This window comes from Numenius arquata, chromosome 5 (assembly GCF_964106895.1).
Source record: "Numenius arquata chromosome 5, bNumArq3.hap1.1, whole genome shotgun sequence".
In the NCBI taxonomy this organism is placed as follows: Eukaryota; Metazoa; Chordata; class Aves; order Charadriiformes; family Scolopacidae; genus Numenius; species Numenius arquata.
Window position 1 is genome coordinate 9,433,582 of NC_133580.1, and position 22,848 is coordinate 9,456,429.

The following is a 22,848-nucleotide window of genomic DNA, read 5'->3' on the forward strand; positions in this document are numbered from 1 at the left end:
TTCACTTTCCTGCAAAACTCTAGTACATAGTGAGGGTCTGCAGCACATTGCAGAGGTCAGCACAGCCTCCCAGCCCAAAGCGGCAGGTGGCCTCCACGAGATGAAGGTGCTCCCTGAGAATTTTCTACCTCTATCTATTTGCCATTTAAAATCAAGAGGGAAATCAATGAACTTCATTGTATGTTAAAGAAATAAGTTCAGGTTCTTTCATAAGCATGAATCTTTCACACATAATATGTATATGGTTTAATGGCAATAACCAGACACACTAAAATATAAGAAAAAAAGCACCATATGTAAATTCCATGATCTTAGGGAACAACTAGTGGATTACTTTCCAGCATATAAAGATGCAAGATGTAGATTTTCCTCTAGAGATATTCCAAAATCCTATTATTGAGCCGTATCTCCAAGGAGAGGAGGGGGTTTGTTTGTTTTCTTTTTTTTTTTTTAATCAAACCTCTTTTTAATCAGTCAGAACAAAATGTTTTCATGCAGGAAAAGGAAGAAATTCAGTGCAAAAACAGAGTCCTGATGGAACTGGGGAATTTGGAAGAGAAAATGAAGATGGAATAAAAATGCAGGAAATAAAGATGTGTACTCTTTGAGTGCCTTTATTACACAGATGTATGCAGGGACAGTTTGCTCCCAAAGGAAATCATTAGAAGGACAACTTTTAAGAAGCTGCACCAGGAGACTGAATTCAGCCTTTTGGACTGATCCAAACTACGATCACTGTGTTTTGCTGTTAATTCTGGTGGGCTTTTAACTATGGCTTCAGAGCCATTTTGTGTTTTCCCCTTTTAGGGCCAATTTCTGTTCAGCTGCAGACATGCAACGCCTGTGGAGGGGAACCTGAATATGCACATATGAGCCTTTCTGCAGAATTCATCTTGCACTGGCTGCTTCCCAGATCCACTGCTCTCTTCCCTGTGCAAGCCCTTACAGACTTCTTAGTCAATTCAGGCATGTGAGAGAAAGCTAATCTTTAAGATTATCTAAGGTCACAAATGATTCAGATTCTCACCACGATTCAACAACCACATTCCAGAATTCAAGCCCCATTTTTAAATACTTCACAGCATCTTAAGTGCTTCACTGAATTTGTCAGTCACCTGGTTTAAGAACAAGGATGTGCCTTTATACTCAGCTCAAGTAGGACCCTGTAGGGTTTCACAAAAACAAACAAACAGCTTTACCACAACGTTATCAGCCCACTTAAAAAGTTTCATTATGACCTTGCTTGCTTTTAAACAACATTCCACCACTGAATTCTTGCCAGTTTTGGTATAAAAGGAAGAAGAGAGTCAAGCTCAAGAAGAAGGAAAATGCCACAGCTTCAGCACAGAGTGAATAATCCACACCTGCAACATATCTCCTGTAATTTAAACTCATGACACCACACTCCTCAACAGCAACTCAATTCTGCCTCTCAAAATTAGAAATCTAGTTTCAAGTAACTGAAAAAAAACTCTCGAACTTCAAAGCCAAGCTGTTCCTTCAGCACCGAGATGCCCCACAGTTCCCCAAAGTTAACAGAACTCTCTAACATTTGAGTTTCTCAACATGAGAGGAAATACAGGCTGAGATTCGGAGATGTGCATTCACAGAAGAATATATATCAGGAGTGAGAAAAGCATACAAGCATTTTAGTCAAAAGCCCTTTTTGGTAAGCATTCAGAACAACCTGAAAATGCACTGTTTTACATTAACTTTTAAAGGAATCAGCACTTCTTTTATGAGAATATTTGTCTTAGGGTGTACATCAACTGATCAATACAGCACCGATGTAGAGATACATTACTCTATCAATCATATATTAAAAAGAGCAGCAGCACTTTATGTTTAATACCCAATGTAACCAATTAGTACTGCCATCCCCTGATGTTACACAAGTTCATTCCCTTAAATTGCCACGGCAGTAAATTCTACAGTTATAAATGAGAAGCTGTAAATTGATTTGCATGTAATAACACCACCACTAAACCTTTCTTATCACCTTCAATTTTTCCCATCTGCTATCAGAGTGGAAGTTTAGGATCTATTATTCCCACAAGGGGACTTACCCAGCTGGACATCTATAACAGTTGGCTGGTTCTCCATGGGGAACAATGGCTTTGGAGGTTTGTCTGTGAGTAAAGCTAGAAAAGAAAATGAGAAAATGTAATGGAAAAATTGAGAAAAAAAGAAAAGCCCTGTCATGTAAGCAATCAAATGTTGGTACGCTTGATGGCATGTAAACATTTATTACATAACATGGCTGTTACACTGCCAATGTGTTACTGCTTTCCTAATGGCTCTGGTGGCCCACTGAGTCAACAGAAATAAGTTACTTCAAGAATTACATTTTTAACACAAAGCAGCAAAACAAACTCAATTTCTCACTTTTGATCTACATATGATAACTAGATCAAGCATTTTAGATCATCACCTGGCAAAGCTAACACACTTAATCTGCAATACCAACTGAATCTATTTCAGTGTGACCAGTCCCACCACGTCTTTATGCTTGCCCAAAACAGTGTTTAGGTGCTCAAAGAAAACTGCCACATAATTTTGTCTGATGAACCCCAGCAGCTTCACACCCAGCTTACATTCTCACCCAAGCGGGTGGGGGACCTGGGCCCTCTTCTCCAAGCCCAAGTGGGGACCCTGCCTTCTGCTGTAGAGAAGTATCTCCATTTGAGAGCAGGAAACATTACCCCAGCCTGGTCCTACCAGGGGACTGCTCCAGCCACTAGGACAGATGGTCACAGATAATACTGCTACTGAAAGGCACAGCTACAGAGACAGGCTTCATGACCTGGTTTGAGAGCTTAGCACCAGGCTGTGCAAATAGGTTTTGTAAGCTGGGGCTAGCTTGAAATAAACATCTGAGTATTCCTGGAGATGGGGAGAACTGTTTTTAATAAAATACAGCATCTTGCACCACATGAAATTAAACATTTCAAAACTACTTCAATACTTTTCCAGTTGAAATTCATCACCTGAACTTATTTGACCCGAGTTTGTAAAATGAATTTGCATTTTTCAATAAAAGACTCGGGCAAAATTACTCTGATCTCCTCAGAAGCCTCAGCACTTACTGATTTGATAAGAAATAAGTCTAGCCGGTGGTTTGGTAGCTCAAGCTAAAGTTGCCTCTGTCTGGACAGCAGATCTTGAACCAAGCAGAGGGTGCTTGAGTTCTGCAAGCTCCTGGCCTAAGCTCCCAGCTCAGCCTGAGCCCTTAGTGTATCGGGAGGACATCTCTCCCCCATGGGGTCTGCTTCAGCATCAGTCAATGGTTCAACACACCTTCCCTGGGGCTTTAAGACAAGCTGGCTGAGTGGGTGAAGCAGAGGTGCAGCAGTTACACATTTTGCTACTGGGGCTCTGATAACAGGCTATCAAAATGACAGCTGCGTAAAACTGGATGTAGCTGAATTATTCTACTACCAAAAAAAATATAAAAATCATCAACCTACAAAACATTTTCACATCCGCATCTACAGGAAATGACAAACTGCATTAGAGAAATACCTGTTTGATTTTGCTTTACAGTTGACAGTCAGCACAATCTATTTCCCCAGTTCCATTTAAATGAAAATGGAGTTCCTTCCACTGATGCTACAGCTATGCTTTGCTGCTGTACAGCTATGTTTTGCTTATCACAAAATAAGCATTTGGGTAACAAGTCAGCAGCCAACATTTCAGATCAAAATCATATGTGTTCGTAAGAACTATTTGTACTGTTTACCCACAAGGACAACACAGGAATCTCCAAAGTGACTTAAACAGCATGTTATTAAGAGTAAAACCACAAGCAGAGTTCAGAACGAAAGGGAAATGGGAAATTCTGTTAATGAGAATTTCAGCAGTTCAAAAATGCTCATCCAATGCAAAGTGGTAAGGCTGACCCAGAAGCAACATCAAGGCTACCTGTACAATCGCATTATTTGGGGATTAGCCTGAGAGTAGAAAATTTCTGGCAGAAACAAATAATTAATGTCTCCTAATGCACCTAAGTCATCTAAATGTCATTAGAGAATAAGAAGAAATTTCTGCCAAACCTACATGTGTAAGTACAGTCTAACTACTTGCTTTTTATGGAATTTCAATCCTAACCAAAGCTGAAAACTTCTAAGTAGGAGTTTTGGGCATCAAACCCAAGGGGCTTTGGAACACATTCCACTGATGATTTTTTTAAGCAACGGATGCTTTTAAATTGCTAAAAGCTTTTGAGATGCTCTTCCTCATAAAATCCCACTGCATCCAAGGCGAGATGGATAACTATTTCTCCAGCTTCTTCACAAATCACATCCTAATTCAAACAATAAGTTTCTCACTTGAAGGTCACACCTGCTTCCTATCAAAGCTTATTCCCAACACTCCAGAAAAAAAAAACAACATTCTCAGGAAGTCCCAATATGCTGATAGCCAGAACACTTGGTAAGGGGGAACATGAAAGTGAGAGTACATTTTCAGTACTGACATTTTTCTGTTCAACATGTATAAAAGCTCTGCTTTTCTTATACTCTAATTCCTCACATGAAAAAGCCCTGTCAATAAATAATAAGTCAGCAAGAGTCACTAGACTAGAATAACATTAGTTGAACTGTAACCCACTGCCAGTCATAAGAAGGACTTCTTCACAGGTATTGCTTGCCATTTTCTCTCAACTCATCACAGAAAATTAGAGGTAGTGTTGTCTGGACCTGGCATCTGCTGAGGGGGAACGTCATCACCCGAGTCACAACCTAAGAATATCGCTTTTCTGCAACTTTGGTTTGGTTTCTTTATTGGTTTTTATACTGTCTAGGCAGACTTCCTGAGACCGCCTGCTGGAAGGAGACAGGAAAAGGAAGTACTACAAAGGTATTAAAAATTTAACAATGTTCTTAATTGCCTCTGTGCAACTGAGTTCAGTAACTTTTTTTAAAGACTAAGTCAAAAATCTCTAGAAAACGCATTTTGGCCTAGGAAGTGCACAATTCTTCTTAGGAAGACTTCTTAGGAAGGTAACGTGTTGGCCTATATATTAATGCAGGAGTACCTCCGATGCTCAGCAGAAAGAGAAGAGAGCGGCTACTGCCAGAGGCAGCTATTTGCTGCAGCTTCCACACAGGTCTGCTGCAAAACACGTGCTGGAGGGAGTGGAAAGGTCACAGTGGTTGCAAAGGAGTTTGGGGATTTAACCTCAATACTAACAGAATCAAGCCCTTTCTCTAGCACAGGCAACAATCTCCCCAACCCCTTACAGGCCTCCTTCAGGAGACACCACAATGTGTTTAAAGCTCCGCACAAACACAAGCTTTAATAAGTAAAGGTTAAAATGGAGAAAGAGATCAGCTTGAGAATGCAATTCTAAACCACTCGATATACCAGACAAATTTTCTTTTGGGTAGAAATTTAATGGGGAGGGGAGTAGGGAGGAAAAAGCCCACTCCCCCCCCCCCAAACCTTGCATCCCAGTTGAGCGTGGACCCTCCTTTGTGAAGAGCCGCAACAGAGTTTCACTTTCTTGTGTATTACCAACACTTTTTTTCCTTATTTTTTTTTCTTAGGTGTTGGGGTTTTTTTCCTTACTTTTTCAGGCTTTTCTTGTATTATTGTTTTTCATGTCTGGTACTAAATTGTACTCTGTGTGCATTGTAGGACATGGAGTAAACTTGCTGGGGTAGCTGCATCGATGTGGTGCCAGTGTGCTCAGGCTTTCCTTGTTTAATGTTCTTTTCATACCTCATTCCCACCTGCATTCCTTGCAACCCAATCTGACCAGGGCTTCCCCTGTTTGCCTTAGCTTTACTTGCAGTCTTTGGATGTTTTCTAAGTGTGCTCCTGCATGTCACATTTTAAATGGTTATATTTTGCCATATTGTTCTTGGATGGTAATCGTTATAATGAACTGGCAGCCTGTCAGAACTCTTTATGTAGGAGCTGAAATGGCCCAAAGGGATTTTGAGTCTAGAAGGCAATGAACTGCTGGGTCTTAAATGTCATATGCGTTTACAGAAAACAAAAGCCATTCTTATTTTAGAGGTCAGACATCAGATCACTTATTCACCTTATGACATTCACTTCTCGCCCTTCTTAAACAGCAAGGCTGTAAAAGATATTCTCAGCTACAAGGGATTCTAATCTTTCATGATCTCTGTACTTGATAGAAGTCCATAAAAAAACCCTTTATTCAAATGCTCATTTCTCTAAGAGAAGCTTCTTTAATTCTCAGAACAGTTTTATAGACGTGCAGCACTCTCCAGCCTTGCTAGAAGGGGTAGCAGAACAAAGAGTTAATATTGTTACTGTAACATGTCTAACAAGCTAACAGTATTATGTGTTCTCATGGAACTCTTACTTCAGCTCCCACAAAAACACTTTAATTTAAAACAGCTAAGCGCACTGCAAACATTCTTCCTATTATTAAAGGTACAGCAGTACTTCTGCAAAGAAATATGAATATATCTCATTAACTGTCACAGGAAGAGTTGGGATAGAGCTGTCTACCTTTTTTTTCAGGCCCCTTGGAACATGCCATGCCCCTGTGCTGCTCGAAGCACCAATACTTACATGGTGAAGCTACTAGAACAAGGATGATATTAGTTCCCCAAAGCAACAATCCCCACAGACAGACCTACCTTTGCAAGACACTAGGTCTGACAATGAAGCACACTAAGGGTTTCTTTGCCTTTACTTGCCATTCTAGGATTTCATCCCCTGAACAGGCTGTGACAGCTTTGGCTGCATTTGTTTATGTATCAGCTGATAGAGTACACTACTGAATTAAGATTGAGAGGAGGGCTCGCACAGGGCTTCTGTGATTTGTCCCACAGTAACACCACACGCACTACCTGGGGCATCGCTGGAAGTCACAGGTGCCGGGAGACAAGCTGGAAAGACATTTTTTTACCCAGAGGCACCTAGCAACGCATGTGCCTCCCATGAGAGCTTGGTGGACATGGCCAGAGGCTGCTCAGCACTACTAGGAGACTGCTTAAAGTGCTGTTTCCTCCTATGCTTATATTCACCCCATTAGAAAGTAATACACAAACTTTAAAACAATAATCAAGTTTCTGTGATTTCAACACCACTTGCCATGCAGTTTTTCCATAAGAGATTTAAAGGCAGAGTGTTGAACAAATCAACACACTGGTCTGATCCTCTGAAACCATTCATCCAGGTGCATTTTCTTTCCTGGAACACATGACACTTATTCTCTCTTTTTCATAGGCACAAGGAATATGCTGTCCCAGGAGCTAAGTGCCTCAGAAAAGCAGAGAAGAGACCTGCCAAAGATTTTATCTCTTCAAGTAGTTACACAGTGACCTTTAGCAGACAAGGGAGAGCATAACTTGCTGCACAGGGCAATGTCTGACTACCCAAAGCACCAACTGAAGAAGACAACACCCTTGAAGGAGCAGCTCCTGCTTCTAAGTGCCAGTGCAGCATGAGAGCCTAGAGGTTCATTTTTTACCACCACAGCCTTACGGTTTCAAAATTCTCTCATTCCATATTCAACACATATCTGACACACTAGAAAAAGCACAAAACAGTTGAAAACAAACAGCCTTAGGATATCATTACTTAAGGATAAACAATGATAACCAGCTAGAAAAACTACCAAGCATCTCCATAAGCACCAGTTCCTTCAAAGTCTGTTACTTGATGCATTTCTATTTCCCTACACTATTTCCTACCTTCCCTCTGCAGCAGCCTCACAGTACTCTCCCCACCCAAGTCAGACTTCTTTTACAGCAGCCACGGTGAGAGACAGACAGCATAAGCTGTTACTACAATGAACACATGGCTCTTACTGCAATTTTTGAGCAGCTCAGCTAAACGCAACTTCTGAATTTAACGCAGATCACCTTCCTTCCCCCTGTGCCATGCAAAGCTATCTTCAAAGCCAATAGGCATCACCTGTGCTCCAAGGACCTGAATTGCTACCAGTGTGAAGCCAGTCAGCATCAGGGTCACGCACTGAAATCCAGCTGCTTATGATTTGAAGGGCCTCTTTCTTGTGACTCAGTACAGCTGGAGCATTTTCCAGACCAGATAACTCTTCTAAGGGAGATGAAGGCAGAAGGCTAAAAATGTTAACTGACATGTGGCTTATAATTGGTCAAATCCTGGGGAAGGGTTTTCTTCTTCTTCCTCAGGACAGATAATGACTTTTCCTCTTCTTGTGATAAGCACCCAAAGTACATTGCAGTTCTATAATTTTCTATTGATATACCTCCTGGACATTTGTTCATGTAATTTGCAGTGATGAAAGGAACAATTATCCAAATATGAAGCAGAATGCAGGGAATCTAACAGAATTGTTTCAAATCTTCTATGAGACAATTACATGCCAACCTACTTCCTTCAATCAAAGGATCTGGCATTTTCCCACCATTAATTAACACAGAGCCTCTAGTATCATTCAATCAAGGATCTGGCTAACCTTTTGACAGCAGAACGGATCTGTTTGAATAGCATCCTCTGGGGCAAATAACAGCATGCCAAATCCTTAGTCTGAAACTAGCTCATACCCCAAGTTAAGCTTTTGTTCACTCCTAGTTCAAATACACATGCTTCCAGGCATGGCTTAGATCTACTTTGGCATCTAAAAATCTTGGCAGTGACATCGCAACTTTCACACCATAGACAAAGATGGAACTAACTGCGTGCAAAATGCTAAATCAATATGTTAACCAGAGGGCACATGTTGCTAAGAGAAGCTCAGCATTACACCTTTTAAAAAATATGTACCTAACTCCCTTTGGCTCATCTGAAATCCCAGCTTGTGCCAACAGATTTCTCAATGGCTGACAGAAAAACGCTTCAGGCCTGACCTGCTACTGCTTTATCTTTTATGTTGCTGCTTACACCTAAGCAAACGTGTTAGCCAATTGTGCAGATGTAAATGTAAATGTGACAGCTATAGTTGTAGCTGCCAGGGACTGAACTGTGCGCTTGCAGAGTTAAAAGCTTGTCCAAAGAGCCAAGGGTTCCACCTGGACTTGTAGTAAGTACCCTCTGTGGACTGTGCCTCTAACACACGTCCACCAGCAAGTCCCACTGTCCGATCAGAACGAACGCTTTTCATTTCCTTTGCGCAGCAGTAAATTACCACACAAGGTGAAAAGCAGTGGAAAACCACATAAAGCAACTCATTCATAAAAATGCAACTTTGTGAGGCTGTGTTTATGTGGGGACACTGTTTCCTGATTAGCTGTAGTGTGTTCTATCACTCAGTCAAAACATGCTTTTTCAGCATTCAGCTATTGTGCTGCCTTTCCTTCACCACAGTATCAAGCTGACAAAATGATTGCACCTCCATCCGTTATTTGCTGTAACTGAAATAAAGTCATTGCAACAAAATGCTGTCAAAGGATAAATGTATCCACCTTTGAAAATAAACACTGAACACTTATTCTCAATAAACTCAAACTCAATAAACCCAGAACTTGTGTGGAAGCCAGGAGCCATTAACCAGGGACAAAGATTTTTTTCTCTATTTATTATTATTCGAGCAGGAAATGCATCTTTTGGGACAATGGGGCGAAATGATACAGCAACTGGATGCCCTCCTCCTCCCCCCTGCTTTGCTACCATCACCATGAATATCACTTTTTGAAAACTCTACCTAGGATCAAGAGTGCCTTAATGCACTGTTTGGTCTGCCACTGTGGGACAATTTTCTGCAAGAAGGAGTTTAGCATTTTTATATTAGCAGTAAATAATTGGAATTCATCACATGAATTCTTTTTATGACATAGAAAGAAGGGCAACACAATCACGTTTTTAAGCAAGATGCTGTGTCCGTGCTGAAATGCAGCTCGCAAGGGAAATGAATTTTGAGGCACTCAGATGCTCTTGGATCATTACTGGTGGTTTTGATTGTAAGCCATTAAGTTCTCAATGACTTGGAACAGACCCATGTTTGACAGGTCATACTACTGGCACCAAGAAGAAGTTGGCCATGACTGTAGCCCCCTTGACTTTGAGAGCAGTCAAAATCCTGAACAACTAGCCATGTCTGTCCTGTTCTTGCCAGCTGCTCCAACAGCTTCTGCTGCAGGCATGACCTTGCAGCCCATGCTAACTGTTTAAAACTAGTAAGACCAGCTGGCAAAAGAGCAGGTGTGAAATCATCTCTGAAAAAGAAGTCTTGCTGCCAGTCTTCTCAGCTTAAACGTCTTTAGCTACTGCACACAGGATGCTATCAGTGTATGGAGATAGCCAAAGTGCTTTGGAGAGAAGAGCAGGAGCATCAGGTATTTGTTAATTCATGGAAATGTTAATAAAAGTCAAAATGAACTAGATTTTGGTTTGGGGATCTTAAAGTTTTCAGATTTGTGCATGCCCTTCTTCCCCCTTCTTACAAGGCAATCAAGTCATGTAGGGCTATAGAAAATGAAATGGTGGGATTCTGGTGGAACTTACACAACAGAACATGACTTAGGAGGACTCTGGTGAAGTACAATAGAAACAGTAGCATAGATCACACATTACTGAAGCACAGATGGCAAAATCCCACAAGGTGCCCATCACAAAGTAATTACAACAGGGCTGAACACTTAACACTACTGCAATATACATGTTAAATGCCAGTAGCAGCTGATTGTTATGCATCTCCTGATGTGAAACATTCACTGACACTGATGGTGTGGGTTACTATCAGTGCTGTCACTAGAGTCATTGCAAGGTGGGTGCTGGAAAGTAGAAGAATTTCATGTTAGCAGGGCTCTCCCTGTACTGATGCTATGAAGTTTCCTTACTCCTATGGCTGCCAACACGCCTTTCTTTTCACTGCCTTTCTAAATTTCACAGATTGGATTAGATCATGCAAGATCATTTTAATCCTTTCCTAAATGTAGATCATGCAGCTTTCTTTTATGAAGCAAGCATGAGTTCCCTTTGAAGTGCAGAAAAAAGTGTAATAAATTGTTACTAAATGTAGATTGCATTTCCCTGCAATATAATTCATGAAAATCTCAAATGGACTGTGCTTTATTTAATGAACAGACTGTATTTAACACAAAGGATACATCATTTCATCTGCACTCAAAATGTTTCTCTTGGACTCTGAGCAGAAATAAGATGCTTGAAATTACCCTCTATTTCAAGGAGATCTGCAAAGAACATTTTATGACATTTTATCTTTTGGCCTTTTTAATTCTTTTTTCTTTCTGTCTTATAAAAAAGTAAAGTAGTGGTGACGGATGAAGCCAGATCCCATCATCCATCTTGAAGGGACAGCTGGAGACTTTGCATGCAAATGAAAGCTATCATTCTTGTCAACCTGAAGCCAGAGCACCAAAAGCCTGCAGTCCACAACCAATTAATATTCCATCATCAATTTGACCACTCGTGCACAGTGAACTACTGCACCACAGCACAACCCCAGCAACATGAATTATCATGGAGTGGATTGTATGTGTTGTTTTAATAAAACTCAAAGCAATCCATTATTCGCTGAGACTAAAAACCTCATATTAAATATGGCTAGTGAATCAAAAGAGAATTATTGTGGACGATGAATGCCAGCTGAACTAAGCATTAAGCACCTATGGTACTATATTTAGACAAAACAATAGGGGCTTTTTTGGGGGCTGGGAAATGCCATCTCCAAGCTCAATAGCAGCCTCCAGCCAGTGCACACCACAATCCGGTGAAGGAGGAGCCAGTGCCATTTTGCCACCTCTCTTCGTTTGCTGTTTCAGGCAACTGCATGACTTACTGTGCCCTGAGATAGCCCTGAGCCAAAACCTTTGTTACAGACCAAATACTTCTGTGTACTTTTTCAAAGAAGAGGACAGAGCTACTGAAGATCAACATTAAAAATGTATTTCATTTGCAGTCTCAAAGGCAGTAGAGACCATTTAAAACTTGTACTTTTGACATTATTAGATGTTGCACAATGTAACAGCTCAGCCTACTTTGATGTTCAGCAGGACCACTACAATTTCAAAGCAGCCATACTGCAAACAATTTTTAGATGGAATTTCAATTGTAAGTTTTTTAGACTAACGGCATTCACAAGTAAGAAACATGGACACTTCTGTTAAGTCATCTCTTGCCAATTGATTTCTCTCTGTAGGGGTTTAACAAGTAGGTTTCACCCTGCCCCATCCAGCCTATTAATTCTGATGCATTCTTTGGATTAGCACCCTGGCTTTGAAAGCTTGCTACAATGATGAAAAATGTTACTATACTTGACAAGGAACACCTTTTCATAAAATGTTTATGCAATATTTATGTAGGTTCTTTCTCTCTAATTTGCCTTTAAAAGCTGGAAAATATATTCCACCAGGTATTGCTATTATTTTTTTCATTTTACCACTGAAGAAGTTTTGAACTGTATTCTTCACTAAGCACGTGTAGCACTGTTAAGAAAAAAATGGGCCAAATCATGTCATTACTGGTTGGGTGAGCAGGAAAACGAGTAAAAGCAGGCATAATATAGGCATGTAAAGAAATCATAGATACGCTCGCTGTTTATCCTGCCTCATGACTGAAGATCAAGAAAATGTAAATCTTCTCATGAAAGACAACGCTTTAAGAAATGAAGGAGATAGTTATCCCATGAAATGCGTCGTTTTATCTTAGGCAAAGGATTTAAAAGAATTAACAAAAAAGTAGCATCCATAGAAATCTCTGTCAGGACGACCCATTTTCAGTCAGCACTGCTGCCTTTCACCACTTTAATCAGAGTTTATACCAGGTGATGGGAAGCAGGATAGCCTCCTCCCTCACTGTGGGACCTGAGTTGTTCAGTATCAGCTACTATCAAACACAGGGCAGTTTTCTGATCAGAGAAAGCAATTTCTTTTTCACAAAAATACACCAAACATATGCAAAGCACTGCCTCAAAGAAAGATGCTACAGGAAACTTCACAGCTTTGATAAAACAAGTTCCAGATAAATGATTCACATCCTAAGTCAGTGGGCACGCTCTCACCCCCATGTAGTAGGCTTACAGGAGGCAACTACTCAAAAATAAATTATAGTATTTTAAGACTAACATATTACTTGAAAATGTTTAATGGTCCAGTGGAGATGCAAAGAATGCCAAGCAAACCTCCAAGGGCAACGTGACTAAAGGCTGCATAGAGAGCTATATGTACAAAAGGCACAAGGACAAATGTCATTCCAGTGCCCACTGGTGCATCTCTGTGCAGCCCCATTAACAAGCCCAGTGACACACAACACAGTTGAGAGGAACAAATTAACTTCCCAGTGAAATAGTTCAAAGATCTTGTGGCAAAACTAAGAGCGATGGAAAAGAGTGAAGACACAGCCAAAAAAATGTCTTTGGGACCATACTTGTTTTGAATCTATGTGACCATTGCCAAGCAGACTGTCAACGCACCAGATGTTTGTATAAGACGAGCCTAAAATAAACTGGACAGCAGAGTAAGCGATGGATTGTACCTGTCCCATGGCTCAATTTGGGCACAGGTTACACTGTATGCAGCAGAAACTGTAGGAGGGCCGAGCCTCCAAATCCCCTGAAACGTGAGATTAAACAGTCCCACAGGCACTTCAAATGGCTGCAGATAAGGATTTAATCCTTCAGTATATTTCCTCCATCCTTTATTAAAAGATGAAGATAATCTTTAAATCAAGAAAAAAATAGAAAAAAACAATGGAAATAGCCGGGGAGGGGAGGGAAGGGGGGAGAGGGGAAGAGCACCCACCCTGTTTTCATTAACAAATGGCATTGGAAGGGGAACTCGCTCCCCCCAGCCTTAGTGAACAAAGCAGTACAAGCTCTCTGTGAACAGTGCATGGACCCGACACTGATGGGCTGCCCATACTGCACCTGCCTCTGCCTGAACTACTTGTGCATACACAGGCTCCCAAGAGGGGTTTTCCATTCCCCTGCAATTTCTCCATCCGACTGCAAGGACAGAAATCAGCACTGCTCCTACCCCTCAGCCACCAATACACTGTTGGTGAAGCAGCTCAAAACAGAGATCACTTTCCTCAGCCGCTACATTCCTCTGCTGTTCTCAGAGGACCATTCATTACCCAGCTTTTAGGTTTTCTGCTGTTTTTTTTCCCCACAGCGAGATGTAAGTTTTGCACCAGGAATGTAAATTCTGAGAAATTTTTCATGAAATTGTGTCAGCTTGTTGTAACGAACCTGCTCGACACTTCATTTTCCTGTTGAAAGTGTCTTCGGTTTGTCATGTGTTGAAGCAATTTAAGATTTTGCTTTGACGTTTTCAACAAGAGAACAAGAGGATTCAATCTGTTCTAGGTAGTAACTGCCATTACATTTAAACTACATCATTCAAATGAAACTCAACATACTATTTTGACTGCCATTTCATATCTTATCAATGATTATGTAGTACTACTGTACCAGCTCATGGAACAAAGTTCAAGCAACAAAGAAAGTAATTTAAAAAAGATCCCCCTCCCCAAATTTTCCAATAATGCCACTCTGAAACTTCAATTTCTTTCTGAAACAGTATTCTCAAGTGGCATTCTTCAGATGTGCCTTTATGAGGGGAATTTGGAGAATTTTGGCTTTTGTTCCAATGTAAAATGGAAGTAAAATCTGAGAAATAACTCCACAAATTTCCTCCCAAATAAAAAATATAAATTTACAACCATCTATAATAATTCAGTACCAAAGGATGGGATGACTGGCTGATGGAGAAGTTGAGCACAAACTCAGTAGTGACAGTGTAGGAAACAGTAAAGGTTTCATCACTTGTCACGTTCATCATATGGTGAGTGTGATAACCTGCCCCGCGTACGTGTGATTGTTTTACCTACCACCCCATTTGAAAATTTTTCTCTGTTTTGTTGTCTGCTTTAAAATGTGTTATGCACCACATTCAGTTCTCTCTAATCAATGTGTACATGTCCATCAACTCCTTCTGATGCACAGTAGTTATCAATCATGTTTTATTTATTACAGGAAAAAAAGATTATGTCTTGTTCATCAAGTCTTTTACTTCAATTCTAGGGTCTGTTTTCTAGAAATTTTAAACTGAAAGATGTGACATGCATAGCTAAAGAGCATGACAGTTTCTCAGGAGATGAACAATATTTTGATTAATAATTACAGAACCAAGTATTTTAACAAGGTAACAAGGAGATAACCTAAATACAAGACTACAGGTGTGAAATATTATCACTTTCTCTCCCAGATTTTAACTAATAATTAAAGAAAATCTTTGAGTGTCAGCACACTTGTAAAATAAGTACTATATAAAGATTTATCACTTATCTACAAACTATATGATATCACTGCTTTTTACAGAACCTGTGGATTAAATAGAGAAAGGAAGGGCTGGGGTTTGGTTGTTGTTTGAGGTTGTTTTTAGTAGTAAAAGCACAGCAGCATTGTAAAAGTGTTGGATCACAGAAACAAAAACACAGTGCAGGAGTAATTTTAGATAGGCTTTTAAGCCAGAATGTCTGTCTTAATCTGGTATTATTCTCAGATTGTGTCTAAAGATTACATTTTGTACCATCCTTTTGTTGATTATTACCCATCCAGAGATGCGTCCCTATACATGCATTACTGATACCACAACAAAAGGGAGTATTCAAATGCAACTGCACGATTTGGCTCCATTTCAGCTAATACACCCGAGTAAAAGTCAGAGACCTCTCCCCGCCCTTGGTATTATTCTGCAATGATGTGCTTCCTTACCAAGACGCTGTAAAGGGATCTAATATACTATACTGTAAATAGGTAATTTTGGCTGAACGCAGGGTAGCACTATTTTTTAACTGCTCCAGAGCTAACATTTAGGGAATTCTGAGTTGTTGCTGGAATGCTTCTCTTCTCCTCCTACATACTCTCAAATTAGTATATCTCTTTCTGTTGGTAAATAAGCACCTTTGTGTTCAAAAGTAGTCTAATCTGGAGCTGCATAAAACAGTTAAATTATCATTAACACCATATACTGATCTTGCAAGGAGTTGAAAACTCCAACACAATTTCATATCAAAGCAATGGAGCCTTAAGCTTTTGCATCTATGAATGATGAACAACATTACTTCAAATGACATCTTTTGTCAGAGTTGCTTGAGCTAAAGACAGAGTGAATCCATTTGTATAAATTGTGGCTTCGCTGCTGAAAGATTACAAAAATATATGGTGCTATCCTTAAGTCTCAAACCATTAATATAGTTAAAATATGCCATCTTTTCCCGGGAAGAACAAGCAAGTCCTTAAACCACTATCATCAATCACGACTAATTCACTAAATATACAATTCCAACAGCAATAGAAAAAGAAAATACAGTATAGTATATCATCTGTCACTACATCAAACATCTCTATTTTTCAATGGAAACTGCAAGTCAAGATTTCCAAGGTCTGTGATATAGATGGTTCATAACTGAGTTCCCATGCCACTAGGATTAGCCCTTTGTTAGTTCTCCATTTGTGTGATAGATCCAAAGCTAGATATTTTTATTTGGAAAAGGAAACCAATATTAATTCCCCCCTCAAGAAAATATATGTCTGGATGCTACGGTTTAGTCATTGAAGCACTTTAAAATGATCAGCAATCAAGCAGATCTTATAAAAGATATTTATGATTCCTCAAACCTACACATAAACTAATTTATTAGAACTATACAGATTATATACTGCCAGGGTGTCCAAAACCACTACAAGGTATGAGCCAGGAGTGCACTGTACTGTACAAAAAGTTCCTGCCCACTGGTACTATCTTGGTTGATTCAGATCATTGCCTTATCAGTTGTATTCTCATCATGTTATGTCATGGTTTGGAGCAATGAGCATTTCACTATGCAAGACTGAAGGTCACTCTAACGAAAAGGAACACTAATGGGGTGAAAATTAATATCGTGGGGACAATAAATCATTCTTGGAATCCTATTTAATTGATCATTTTGTAGCTGACCTTGCTCCTGCAGAAGTCAATGGCAAAGCTTTCGTTTCTGTGGATATGTACAGGATTGGGTCCTTTAAACTATGGCATGTTTTATGAATACTGAAGGTAGCATATTTTACACTAGAATTTTCTTTATTACTTCTCCATACAAAACTTCGCTGAGTGCCAAATTGCTATATAAAAGCACCCCATAATACTGTACATTAATTTAATACATGATACATTTCCCTGCTAGTAATATTAAATGTTGTCACTTTCAATACACAGATGTCTAACAGAGCAAATTCTCTCCCCCTCATCTTCCTTCCCAGTATTTTCCTCCCAGATTTTACAAACATGTCTATCACAAACTACCATCTCTCCATCTTTGTCTGGCAGTCTGACATTTCCTTTAATAATATGTGAACTACCTCTGAGGCAATCAGCATTCTCCCTGAGACCCAGTCCCCAGCAGCACAAGGCTCACAGCACTATGACAGAGGACTTAGCAACAGGATTTATGCTTACTTGAAATGGAAACGAACGAACAAGGATTATTCCGCAGCCATATTTTTTATGTTAAAGAACCTGACTTAACAGAGTCTGCTGTGAGTCATAAGGGAAGCAGGCAGCTCAGGGTCAGGAGTCTCTGTGCTCGCCTTGACCATGGTGGCTGAGGCGCACGCTCTTTACTGTGACCAAGCTGAGCTGGCCAGGGCAGGCAAACTGGCTTGCTAGGACCTGAGGCTGCATCTGAGGATACTTGCTTATTGTCTCTCTTTCCTCATGTTATCTTAACTCAAGAGGTGTCACCGTCTCTTGTACACTCATCACTGTTGACAGTCCTAACAGGCTTTGTTGAAGTGTTTTCAGAGGAGCACGTTTCCTTCTACTGTGTCAGCATATTTGGAAAATCTGGATCAGGCCAAGTGGCATCCACCTGGGAATCTCCAAAATCTGTACTACTGTAGGAGCAAACAGCATGATGGAGCATGCTCCTTCCATCCCTCTAAAGGCACACAAGCCCCTTTCCTCCTCCTTTCCATTTCCCTCTGCCTCTTAGAAAGATGATTTACCAATACCACACACTGAAATGTCTCCTCTGGGAAACAAGTCTAAAGGATCCTAGGTGGGAACAGGACAGGCATGTACAGTACAAGTACAAGCTATGGGGACTATCAGAGATGCACTGAGATAAGCACACAGATTTGGGGATGGAGCATTTTCTTGATGGAGACTCTGTACAAGAAACTGAGACATGAGATGTGGGCTTTGACAAGATGCCCTTATGGGCGCAAGCTTTCCACCACCAATGAAGCAGTGCTTTCCTCATGCCCTAGACAAAGGCCTAGTCTCATATTAATCAGTGGTTTTTTTGACTGCTGCAGGGGGGAGCACAGTTTTAAGAGAAGGGAAAAACCCTCAGATCAGGAAACTTTCCAGTCTGAATCCCTCTAGTGAAGTAAATTTCATCTGGAGATGTTTCTTTCGAGAGATGAGGCTGCAGTCTCACAAGCAAGAACATTCAGGGCAAGCAGAAGTTTTGGGCTGATTATCGTCATGCGGCTATTTATCTTGATCCTTTATGGTTTTAGGCTGTCTTTATTTTCTGTGGTGTGAGTGGGATGACTCTGAGTGCTGGCACAGCAGCCTGTCACAGAGGAGAGTAAATTTGGCACCTGAATTCCAACTTCCCAAATTTAAAGGGTAATAGTTTGGCAGTAAGGTGTCTGATTCTTACTGTTCATGGTTTTGCTGGTACTCTTGGCAAGTAAATTTTTTAATTCATAAATTTCATTGTAAGTTTTGGGTGTATTACGACCCTTCCCTGATTTCACCCCCTCAGGTTTTAGTTCCTTTCCTTTTTCACTTCTACATATTGTTTGTTCTAGTTAAAAAATGATAGTGAGAAGAAGCAGAAACTAGGAGATTCCAACTATATTTTCACACTGTTTGAACACTGAGCAGTTCTCAAATACTAAAGGTAGGAGCCTAGTTAATTTTTTCAGACAAATGGTTCATAAAGGAAAAGAAATGTGCTATTGGTTGCCTGAAACTGTTTGTAAATTAATGTCAAATTCAGTTTTAGATGAAAAAAAAAAAAGAAAGGAAGCTCTTCTCCCCAAATAGGAACACTTTGGTGTGACATTTGTCTTATATGAAACATAAGTTATATATTTATCTTCAGAAAATTAAGACGATATCTTTAAAGAATATTTAACTTCCTCGAATCTAAAACAAATGTGTTGAGGAGGTTTGTAGGAAAAAAAAAAAAAAAAGAAAGAAATAAAATCACATCACTTCTTTTCCCCAAAATATTATATTTAACTACTGTAGTGAGAAAATTGCCATACAGCACTTAGCGAAGGCTCGTCTTCCCTTTCAAAGGCTCTTAAAATGCTACCCAGCTGAATTTCTACATAATCTCCCAAATGTGTCCTTTTATACTTTGCCATTAATTTTATTAATCTAGGTGTGGGGTTTCAGGATATTGAATTTCCTCTGGTTTTGCATAATTTCATATGATGCTTTCATTATTTCATTAAGCAACTGAATTGACTGAAATGACTCTTACATTTTCAAGCTTCAGATTCAGGCAGATAAAACTTCCCAATTTAAACTCACGCTAGTTTTGAAAGCTTCTTACACAGTTTCAGCAGCTAAGAGCCTTAGCTTTTGCTTTTGTTTCTTAAAAAAAACCCCAAAATTCTGAGGAATTTGGAGAAAACCAAACTACTATCTGTATCTCCCATGTCACAGCTTTCAAAGGAGGAATGTCCTATCCCTTGCAGAACTCAGCTGTAGGTATTCTTTCTTATGTAAACTCTCTGTTCCTGCACAAGCAGGCTTCCTTTGGGTTGGCAGATTAAGGCCTCTAAGACAAGAGCCATTCAAAATTGGATATCTGGCAAGATCTAATGCTTATGTGAATGAGGCTCAAGAAAACCCTATGCTGAAATCCAAACCTATACAACAGACAAACAGATTTGAGGTAGCACCTAAACTGAAAGAGAAGATGGAAAAAATGCAGAGATGCAGTTTGAAAGTTCCCTGTTCACTTATCCCAATGATACCTGTTTTATACCAACTTTTAAGGTAAATGGGTGAACTTCTACGCTACTATCTGTTAAAGCTATGGCTGGGGGAAGCAGGAGTAAGACAACTGCAGCGGTATTTTGAGAATGGAACAAAGGGGAGTGCTTCCTGTCTCTACTTAGTGACACCACTTGACATAATTTCTGCTCCTGAACACCATGGCACAGGGTTGCTCCACATTCATACCAGCTCAAATGAAATTACAGCTGCAACAGCAGCCTCCATGGACTTGGTATAGAAAATAAGCAACAAAACCAGCTTGCGATCCAAGCTTGTGAACCAGTCAGCCAAGACTGGGTGCCACGTAGCATTGTGCAGAACATGGCCTCTGTGAGAAAGGAGTCATTGGCACATGCTGAAGGACAAAGCTCCAGCTCTGGCAAGGAAGTTTCTGATGGAGGCTCCAGAAGAATGGTTTGTTTTCCTTTGGCAGCCCCTCCTCAGCCCTGCTCCAACTAGAGCAGTGGGCTTTGTCTCTGTCCTAACCCTATCTAAATCCTAAACCCAGTCTTTGGTTGAGCCTTCGCTCAAAGACCTGCAGCCATTGCATATGCTTGACATTTAGCATAAGCGTCGATCACTTCTCTGTTCTGCAATGACCTTGCTGGGCTGGACATGCACTTCACATACAGCTGAAATGTGTGGGACACCCAAATGGTGACTCTCTTAGTTTCCTTTAATTCTTTTGCACATTTGAAATTTATAAATTCCAAAATGCGGGCAAGTAAATTACTAGTCCTAGGCTGAAATGTGCTTGTGCCAAAATCCAGGTCAACCTATTGTAAGCAGCACATTTATAATAAACCCATATGCAGCAGGACTTTGAAACTAGCACGTCATACTAGCTATACAGGCATAACGTACTAGCATGGCACAACTAGAGAAAAAATAACTCACCATTCTCCTCTTCATTAGTGTTATTTCCCTTATGAGATCACACAAAAGGCTTAAGATCTATTTCTAGGGGGTAAAGGAGGCCATTATTTTGAACAGAACTAGACCCAACAATGCTGTACAACACTCTGTCAAAGGATCTGGGGACAGGTAGGAAATTAACCCATCCCGGCTCTGCTGTAAATCTGGGTGACAGGCAGAACACACAAGACAAGGTTATCTGAAAAGGTCCACTATCTCTCCCCAGTGCAAGGTATTATGTTTGTAAGGCTTGTTGATGCCTCTGTGAACCAAACAGAATGAGCAGGAGCAGTATGAAACGTCAGCTTGTGTCACTCATGAGCTATGAGCATGTCATAAACCATCTGTCCCTCTCTCACATGAACTGCAAGGTCACAAGGATGGTCCAAACGACGTTCATCTTCACTAAGAAAGGGAGCCATCACTAGGAAAGGAAGAAGGAAATATCTATATCTATTCCTAAAAAGACACATCTGTGGAACCCTTTTCCACATGGATCTTGACACAGAGATCCAAAATTTATCAGGATTCCTGTCACCTCCAGCCTTCACTGCTTCCTGAGAAGCGATATTCAGTCTTGGTGCTAGAAAAGATGGCAGGCAGGTACAAGACCCACACAGCTCAGTCCATTTACTCTGATGAAAAACTGCATAAATGTTCTCCCTACGGAGGGTTCTGGTCAGCAGCTCTCCATAGTCATCCCAGACATTGAACTAATGCAAGATGGTTAAGGAATATTTTCAGTGCAATCTTCTTGACCCTGGTGTGCACCAGACACAATCATTGGCTTCTCTGCCTGTGGGCTGTGATGCTCTAAGTGGTAAATAATGATGATGGACAGGATTTTAAGTGATAAGTAAACATAACCCCATAGTCCCATGAAATATTTTCAGATGTCCCTTGTATGTCATGCATGCACAGAACCCAGCACACCCTTAAACCGGTAACATCCCAAGCCTGGGCTTTGGATCTAGTGGATCTTCATTTTGAAGCCCAGGGTTTCTTGTTGAACAGCATGGGAGGATGCTTGGCTCCTAAATAATCCAAGTTGGCCAGTTCATATCATGTGCTTCCATTCTCAGTTCATTACAATGATTTTTGCTGTGAATTTTTCTCCTCCTGCTGCTTTTTCTTTACAAACAAGACTTTCTATTCTTCCACTTCCCAGTTGGTCTGAGACAATAGTTCATTCTCACTCTTATCAGTACACACTGCCCACTTGTCAAGATCTTGCCCAACATTATGCCCACCCGTCCAAGTCTCTATAGCATTTTTAATTGTTACTACACAACTGAAAATTAACACGTTTTCTAGCTATTCAAAAGACAGTGAAAATCAACACATTGCTAACTGCTAGGGAAGGCTTGCTAAAAGGTTTCCCTGGTGCCAAGTATTGCTGCCTCAATGATCACCGATTCTTTGAAAAAATCGTTACATATAAACAAAGTCAACAGTCTGTTAGCACAGCAGAGTCAAAGAACAGCAGCTGGCAAACACCAGTTACTTTGCACCCGTATGCTAACAACATTCCTCTTGTGTAAATGATCCGCAGTGAAGTCATGTTACGTGCCTCTAATTTTGCTTCCTGAATGCAGACAAATCAAGCAAGTACAACTGAGGACACAACTGCCAGCTTCATAGGTCAAAATCCTGAGCCTAATTGAGACAAACTTGGGGTGAATCGAGTGGTTGAGATGGTACTTTTGAGCTATTTCAAATGAAAATGAGTTTTATATGAAGGAATTTGGCGTACCTCCCTGTGGTTACGATCCTTTAACACAACATATAAAAACCAACAACCTGTAAATGTCTTCTTTAAAATGAATCATTCTGAAAATTGGATAAAATTGATACCATTGAATAGCAGAATGGGCAAAGATATCACCTCTTTCTGAAATTCTTTTTAAAATATTAAATATGGCGTAACTTAAAATTATTATCATTGTTATTACCATTATTCAACTCAAACTATTTAACTTTGCAGTAAGGGTGATCAAGA

The 22,848-nt window shown here is 40.2% G+C and overlaps 1 protein-coding gene across 1 annotated transcript in view; it reads right to left on the minus strand.

Moving 5' to 3' along the window:
• IL1RAPL2 (interleukin 1 receptor accessory protein like 2) overlaps positions 1-22,848 on the minus strand; it is a 376,805-nt gene that overhangs the window by 106,593 nt on the left and 247,364 nt on the right. The window contains exon 5 of the mRNA XM_074147867.1: positions 2,067-2,141. Within this exon, the coding sequence (XP_074003968.1) occupies positions 2,067-2,141 (75 nt within the window). The remainder of the gene's footprint in view (positions 1-2,066; positions 2,142-22,848) is intronic.